Genomic DNA, 8754 nt, shown 5'->3' with positions numbered 1-8754 from the left:
CAAAATTGTAGCAATCTGTTCTACTCTTTTTTCTTTTTCGAAAACAAAATAGGGGATATAAACTTTACCTCCAAATTAAAGAAATACACATGGGACACTAACGGAAAGCTATGGGAAATTACTATATTCAGTTAGGCGAATATTGAACAAATGAGGATTTTCTACTCTTTGCTTTCACAAAACTAACATAAAGATTAATACATCTTGATTCCAGAAATAGAATTGAACTTCAAAAAATATTGATCATTATACATAAAACCAAATACTATCAGAGGATATCAACGTACAGTAATAAATGATCACCAATAGTAGCTAACAACATAAATAGGAATAAAAACAAAGAGAATATGTTGTGCCGCGTACACGGGAGTTGGAACGTCGATGTGTAAATCCTCCACTTTGTGAAGTTCTTGCATCAATCTTGCAATAGACTTGACTCTATCATCTCTTTGTTCACCTGAGCATCGCAATGGAATTTTAAGATTGACATTTGCTCCAACTAAGGACGATACGTCTACCATAGAATAAATCTCAGACACGTCATCCACCAAATCTAGATACTCAAGTTTATGGGTATTTACTTCCAAACACAACTCACTAATTTTTTCCTTTCTTCTTTTACGTTCAAAGGATCCATCATCAGAAATTTTAACCTTGAGATTTTTCAACACACGAGAGCTTATAACAAACTTAGATACATTATCATACCCCTTCGTTTAAATATAAAGAGATTGCAACATGGGACAACTAGATATAAGCTTACGAACATCACGTTCGCCACCTTCATAATGAACCGTAACTAAACTAAGAGTTTTTAATCTTGGAAGACAAATATTTCCTGGACAATTGATGAGTAATTGGCCGCGCAATTCAAGAACCCCTAGCGTTTTGCAGAAGTATAAGCTAATAGGCAAATTCACTCGGCGACTAGTTTCACCAATTTTTTGCAAATTAAAGTCTTCAACTCCGTTAGCAATAGCCCAACGTACCCATGCATGGATATCATCCTTGTCACATATTTTGGTCCACAAAAGGGAGAACTTTTTCAACTTGTTCAAAAATAACTGGTACATCAAAACCCTGTTAGCAAATCGGGTAAAGTTACGTTTTCTCCACTTTTTGTTAAAGCAATCGAAGTACAAAGTGTCAACATTGTTCCGTAGATTTTTCCATCTTTTTGATAGTAAACTTGTCCACACAGCATAATGAGTTGGAAGAAAAGAGAGAATGTGACACAAAATTAAGTCAGGCAAATCGCTGATCCTATCAACAATGACATGATTTCGTTGGCGCTTATTGCGAGCAGACGACATCGATTAACTGGAACTATTTGGGTGTGGCCGATTGAAAAAAGAAGAGAAGATTTATTAGGGTTTTAGAAGAATACATAGTTGTTTACCCGAAAAATCGGATAACGTTGAATTTATGTATGGTTCTAAGGGTAAGTAGATTCCTTTGATCTGAAGATAACAATACACGTATTTATGATACAAAATAGAAAATGATGAACAAAGATACTTAGTGAACTTTAGAAAGATAAACACAATGAATTCTTAATCCCAAGGAAGATGTCTTCTATTACAATCTATCTTGCCTTTTATGGTCAAGGATCACTACTTTATCTATAGCAACATAATAGAATAATATTACTAGTGGAGGACCCATGATGGTGTGTCTCCTCCTTAATTCCCGCCAAGATTCTCTCCTTTGGTGCGGTTGTAACAGCTTTTTGTCTGTGAGCTCGATACCGACTCGAGCTTGGTGTCGGATCGGAACCTCGGCCTTGGTTTCGAGCTTGGTGATCACTTTCGGGCATCAATATTCGGGACCTGTATCGGTCGATATTACCTCGGTCGATTCGGACACCCCGAGCTCGACGCCCCCATCTCGGAATTCGTTCGGGTTCTCCATGAAGATACCCCTTGACTGAGATGCCATCCTCGATCGATCTTCATGATCGATGATCGGTTTTAACCGTATACAGATAGCCCCCTCGTTTCTTGGAAAGGAGATGACGAGAAACGATGTGATTTCCCTAAGGTTCGACCGAATCAATGATGAAGTTTCTATCGACTTTGGCTATGACGTGCGTGATAGTTGTCCCATCGATTTGGTTTTATCGAGGCATTTAATGTGTGTCAGTCGGTGGTCGGTCACCGCTAGAAACGAATCGCCATGCCTTATAAATAGTTTTCCCATATAATGTTTTCCACTTTTGTGCATCCTCTTTTCCCAAATTCCCTATGATTATTTTCTCTACTTCGTTGCTTTAGTGCCGCTTATACCAGAGTTTTGGTGATGTCCCCTCTTTCACCTTCCTTTGCGACTTTTTCTTCTCATATTGATGGCGAAAACTTCAAAAATCATACCTCACAAGGAGAAAGCTTCCTCCTCACGGCCGTGTAACGATAAGGCGCCGACGGAGCCGTCCGTTCAAGATTATATTCCCGGCCCGTGTATTTTAAAAACTGATTTTAGGGTGGAGAACCCTTCGTCCGTTCCGGGTCGGTGTGAGCACGTATCGATGTATACGTGCTCTATAGCGGAGGTTCACCTCGAGGCCGTCAGAAAAGACTGCGGCTGGGGTTCTAAGGTTGTGTTACAAATCCCATCCTCCAATGAGGGCGTCACTACCTACGTGGAGGGATTTTTAAGCGTTTACACCTATCCCTTTACGTTGGGAGTTGTCGATCCCATGATTTTTTATTTCTGCAGGAGATAACAGGTCACCCTCGGCCAAATTCATCCTTCTTTATGGCGTATAGCCATCTTATTGCGTTTCTTCTCTATCAAAGCCGGGGGGTTGGATTTTTCTCTGGACCACTTTATACGACTGTATCAGCCTCAGATTTATCGTGGACTAATTAGGCTACATCGTCGAGCATCGAAGGCTTTGATGTCGAGCATCGATGAAGATAAGGATCGAGGTTGGATGGGTCGATATATTCGAGTGAGGACTCGTGATCTTATCCCGGAGGAAAATATGTCATTTTCTGAAAAATGGAATTTCGACCGTAAGTGATTCTTGTTTGCTTTTCGTGTCTTTTTCTATTTTTGTTAATATTATTTTCTGATGTCCAGCTGCACCTTGGATGCCACAAGCTGTGACTGATCTCGAGGATTGGGTTCGAAAGTTAGCCTCGACTTTGTCCTATGCCGAGCACGCTTGGCGTGATTTGGCTAAAGGTAGATGGGAGGCCAAGAATGGTGAGGTTTGGTTCCTATTTCCCTCGAGTTATATTCTGCGTTCATTTCGTTATCAATTTTTCCTTTGTATATAGGTGTAACTAGGGATGCCGTTTCGAGGCCTTCAAGCGATGATGAAGGAAACAAGTCCCTGGTCCTGGAACAGGGAAAAGAAAAGAAACAAAGGGCTTCCTCTCGGGCGGAGGACCCTAAGCCCAAAACTCGAAAGGTGAGGAGAAAAATCATTGTCCTTTCGATTGACTCGGTCCAACAACTGAGGGAGGAAAAAGAAAAAGAATATAGCTCCTCGACTTTGGTAGTCCGACCTACAGAGGCAGTCGAGGTTGCTAGAGCTGCTGAGCCGATGGCGGTCGTGCCCATCGGGGTTGGTTCCGAAGACCTAAGTCTCGATCGGAGTACTCCGAGTGATTTTCTCGGGGCAATGGCAATGGGTCATTCACCTTCTCTTCGTCTTTTTCTGAGGAGACGTTGAAGGAGGCTCGAGAGCTGAAGAATCCCGATATTGGTGCTGGCTCAGGTGTAGCGGATCCTTTTAAGGATTGTTTTACTAGTGTTGATGACAGTTCCGATATCGATGATGCTTCTCTTTTGTTAGAGGAAGCTCGGCGTTTTATTACTCGGGTAATGATTCTTCCATACTTGGCTTCTTTGTTCTTTTCCATACTTGACGGTTCTGATATCGGTGATCCTTCTTTGTTTTATTGGTGTTGATGACAGTTTCTAACTATGCAGGCCATCAGTAGGTTTCGAGTTGATCTTAGCCAGTGTGAGGCCAAACTCCGGAAGGTCCTAAGTGAAAGAGATGACCTTCGGCTTTTTCGTAGCAAAAAGGAGGAGGCTATAAAGGATCTTCAAGCGGATTTGGCTAAGGTTCGTGAAGAAAGGGTCGAGCTAGATCAGCAGGTGAGCCTCGTTCTGTTAAAGTATAGATTCGACTCGACAGTGGAAGTTAACCCTTCGTTGTCTCAGTTGCAGCAAAAGATCGAGAAGATCGGGCTACTTCGAGAGGAGGTCGATCAAATCCGGGCCGAATGCAACCAGTGGAAGGAGACTATTGACCGCCTGGCAGTGGAGAAAGAAACCATCTTAACAAAGTTATTATCAGCCGACGTTCAGCTTTGAAACGTCAAGCAAAAGGTGTCGGTTCAGGCTAAGAAAATCGATGAGCTTGAGATACGACTTGCTGAGGCTAAGGTGGAGGTTGAGTCGTCAAAAGTTTTGGCAGATAAGTCTATTGCTGTATATCGAGTTGATGCTGAGGCCACTCAGGTGGAGGCCCGGGAAGCGGTGAAGATTGCCGATGCTCGAGCTCATTGGGTTGCCGAACTTGTTAAGTGTAGATCTCGGAGGGAGACCCTCGAGGAGATACATGCTCGAGGTTTCGACCTTACCGAAGAGGTAAGAAAGGCAAAAGAGCTTGAAGCGAAAGCTGAAGCCTTGGCTTCTGATGATGATGACGATGATAACGATGATGGTAGCAAAAGTGGGTCCTAGGGTGGGGAAGACCCCGACCCAAAAGCTTAAGAGTCTAATTCTCTATATCTATAAATTAATTTCGTAGGCAATTTTGTATATATATAACAAGGTCGATTTTGATCGATCAGATTTGGAGTGACGTTTTGCTTGTTGAGTTGATGATAATGTGGTGGTTAACGTAAACTCTGAGTAAACGTAGCTTTTTCAATGTTTCAAACTCGATTGGGTCCTTGTTCGAACTCGGCAGCCCGTAGGCTTTAACATTTGAGTGTTTATTTCGAACTCGATATAGAAGTAGCCCGTGGGCTTAATATTCAAGTGTTTATTTCGAACTCGAGATAATGTGGTAGCCCGTAGGCTTAATATTCGAGTGATTATTTTGAACTCGAGATAATGTGGAAGCCCGTAGGTTTAATATTCGAGTGATTATTTTGAACTCGATGTTGAAGTAGCCCGTAGGCTCAACGGTCGATTGAGTATTTCGAACTCGATATAGAAGTAGCCCGTAAGCTTAATATTCGAGTGTTTATTTCGAACTCGAGATAACTCGATATGCCCGTAGGCTGGTTGCATAATAAATCTCAAGTCATTGTACATATGTTTTGGGGCAATCTATATGAGCATGGTTCATTTTGACCATTTTGGCTCTTACAATTTTTCCTCTATTGTTGTGAGAAGACTTTGTTGCATCTGAACTCGATGTATTTGAGGGCCTGGTGCCCCCCGGTATTCGAGGCTGTTCGGGCTAAGGGTCAAAAGCCTCGGATACTATTTTAAAAGCGCAGCACGATCGATGGTTGCCTCATTAAAAACCTTGCCGCGAAAACCCATTTGGGAAAAAACCAGTCTAAGGAAAAAAAAGTGCAACACGTGCTTTTGAGTAAAAGAATACTTCTGTTCTTTGTTCGAACAAGTCCCCTAGCTTGAAGTGGCGAAGTTTAGTTCTTTGATTGTAATACCTTTCAATTCGTTGCTTTTGTGCGGCCAACCGGATGAGGGCAGCTTCTCGTCCTTCGTCCGATAATTCAAGGCTGGTGTTCATAGCCTTGTTATTTGATTCTTCCATCATGAATCGAAATCTGAGACTAGGCTCTCCGACTTCGACTGGTATCAATGCCTCGGAGCCATATACTAAGGAGAATGGGGTCGCCCCTGTACTGGATTTCGATGTTGTTCGGTATGCCCAAAGGACTTCGGGCAGGATTTCTCTCCATTTTCCCTTAGCGTCGTTCAATCTCTTCTTCAGGTTTTGAAGAATAGTTTTGTTTGTTGATTCGGCTTGTCCGTTTCCGCTGGGGTGGTACGGGGTTGCTAGTATCCTTCTTATTTTGTAGTCTTTGAAGAATTTTGTGATTTTGTTGCCAATGAATTGCTTCCCATTATCACATACTATTTCGGATGGTATCCCGAATCGACATATGATATGATCCCACAAAAAGTCGATAACCTCTTTTTCTCTTACTTTCTCGAACGCCTGCGCTTCAACCCATTTAGAAAAATAGTCCATAAACAAAATAAATCTAGCTTTACCTGGGGTCGATGGTAGGGGGCCGACGATGTCCATTCCCCATTTCATGAATGGCCATGGGGATAGGATCGAGTGAAGTTGTTCTCCGAGTTGATGGATCATTGGAGCAAACTTTTGACATTTATCGCATTTACGAACAAATTCTTTTGCGTCTTTGCTCATATCGATCCGATAATACCCTGCTCTGATCACTTTTCGAACTAACATGTTGGCACCGGAGTGATTGCCACAAGTGCCCTCATGTACTTCCCGGAGGATGTAATTGGTATCTCCCGGACCTATGCATACCGCCATCGATCCATCGAATGTTCTTCGATATAACGTTTTGTTCGCAGTCAAAGTAAATCGAGCAGCTTTAGCTCGAAAGGTCCTGGACTCTTTGTGGTCTGAAGGGAACTTTCCGTTTTTTAAGTATTCAATATACTTGTTTCTCCAATTCCAGGTTAAGCTAGTAGAATTTATTTCGGCGTACCCTTCTTCGATTACAGATCTTGAAAGTTGAACGACGGTTTCCGAGTTCAAATCATTCACCTCGACCGATGATCTAAAATTAGCAAGCACATCGGCCTCGTTATTCTGTTCTCGTGGAACATGTCGTAGACTCCATTGTTTGAAATAGTTCAAAGTGATAAGCAGTTTGTCAAAATACCTTTGCATTCTGCCTTCTCGGACTTCGAAGGTTTTGTTTACTTGACTCACCACCAGCAAAGAGTCGCAACTGGCCTCAACGACCTCCGCTCCCAAATTTCTAGCTAGCTCGAGACCTGCAATTATGGCTTCATACTCGGCCTCGTTGTTAGTTAACCTGATAGTTTTAATAGCTTGCCTTATAATGTTACCCGTGGGAGATTTTAAAACTATGCTTAGCCCGGACCCCTTTACGTTCGAAGCTCCGTCCGTAAAGAGGATCCATGCCCTCGTCGATAAATTTGATTTTAACAGTAGTTCTTTTTCGACTTCGGGTACAAGGGTCGGCGTGAAATCGGCCACGAAGTCTGCTAAAATTTGAGACTTGATGGCCGTTCGAGGTCGATATTCGATATCATACCCGCTGAGTTCGATGGCCCATTTGGCCAATCGGCCCGATAGTTCAGGCCTATGTAAAATATTACGAAGTGGGCAGGTTGTTAATACGCTTATGGGGTGGCATTGGAAGTACGGTCGTAACTTCCTAGAGGCGCTAATCAGCGCAAGCGCCAATTTTTCCAAGTGCGGATATCTAGTTTCCGCTTCCCCTAAGGTCCGACTTACGTAGTAAACAGGAAATTGTGTACCTTCCTCTTCTCAAACCAGGACACTGCTTATGGCGACTTCTGATACTGCCAAGTACAGGTAAAGTTTTTTGTCGGTTTTTGGAGTGTGCAGTACTGGTGGGTTCGATAGATATCATTTCAGTTCTTGTAACTCTAGTTGGCATTCCGGTGTCCAAGCGAAGTCGTTCTTCTTTTTGAGTAGAGAGAAATATTTGTGGCTTCGATTTGATGATCTCGAAATGAATCGGCCTAAGGCTACTATTCTTCCTATTAACCTTTGTACAGCTTTCACGATGTTCACGATGGTGATGTCTTCAATGGACTTGATTTTGTCTGGGTTAATCTCGATTCCCCGATTTGACACCATGAAGCCGAGGAACTTACCCGAGCCGACTCCAAAAGCACATTTTTCGGGGTTGAGCCTCATGTTGTATTTCCTCAGAATATCGAATGTTTCCTGCAAATGGGTCAAATGGTCCTCTGCGCGCAGGGACTTGACTAGCATGTCATCAATATAGACTTCCATTGATTTACCTATTTGTTCTTCGAACATTCTATTTACTAGGCGTTGATAAGTAGCTCCTCATCTTTTATGAATGTGTACTTCACCTCCGATTGGGGTCTTCTTTTTTGCTTCACCAGTCTGAATCTAGGGCACACTTAGTCGATGTGTCGTTATGTCCGGCGGGATTCCTGTTATATCTAAATGGGACCAAGCAAATCAATCGATGTTATCGATAAGAAATTGAATGATTTTCTTCGTGAGTTCGGGGCTCAAACCCCTTCCCAGGTATACCTTTCGTTCGGGCCAGTGTTCGATCAAAATGATTTGCTCCAATTCCTCAATAGTTGATTTGGTGGCATCAGAGTCATCGGGGGTCACGAAGGATCGAGGGATCCACTGATCATTATCGTCTTCGATGCTCTGCTTATCTGGCTGGGTCGAGGTTGATGTCTTTGGTTGCTATTTGGCGTTCCGGTCTTCGACTGTGCCTCCTTTTGAACCCGATCCATTCACCGGCGAAGACGAAGATGTTGGTTTTGCTTCCTCAACGGAGAACATTTCCTTTGCGGCTGGTTGTTCTCCGTACACTATTTTGACACCTATCGGTGTTGGGAATTTGAGGACCTGGTGTAGGGTCGAAGGTACAGCTCTCATGTTATGGATCCACGGCCTTCCGAAAAGGGCGTTATATCTCATATCGCCTTCGATCACGTGAAACTTTGTTTCCTGAATTGTTCCGGCGACGTTTATCGGTAGGTTTATCTCGCCTTGTATGCCATATTGAA

General features: G+C 42.9%; 1 protein-coding gene across 1 annotated transcript; it reads right to left on the bottom strand.

The window, feature by feature from the left end:
• Positions 1–686: 686 nt before the first annotated feature.
• LOC104111469 (F-box protein At4g09920-like) lies at positions 687–1313 on the bottom strand. Its single transcript, XM_009621173.2, has one exon. It carries the CDS (start codon positions 1311–1313, stop codon positions 717–719), a length of 597 nt encoding a protein of 198 aa, XP_009619468.1. The 3' UTR covers positions 687–716.
• Between the last annotated feature and the right edge of the window lie 7441 nt (positions 1314–8754).

The sequence above is a fragment of the Nicotiana tomentosiformis genome, chromosome 4, assembly GCF_000390325.3.
Source record: "Nicotiana tomentosiformis chromosome 4, ASM39032v3, whole genome shotgun sequence".
Classification (NCBI taxonomy): domain Eukaryota; kingdom Viridiplantae; phylum Streptophyta; class Magnoliopsida; order Solanales; family Solanaceae; genus Nicotiana; species Nicotiana tomentosiformis.
This window is presented reverse-complemented; position numbering and strand designations above follow the sequence as displayed.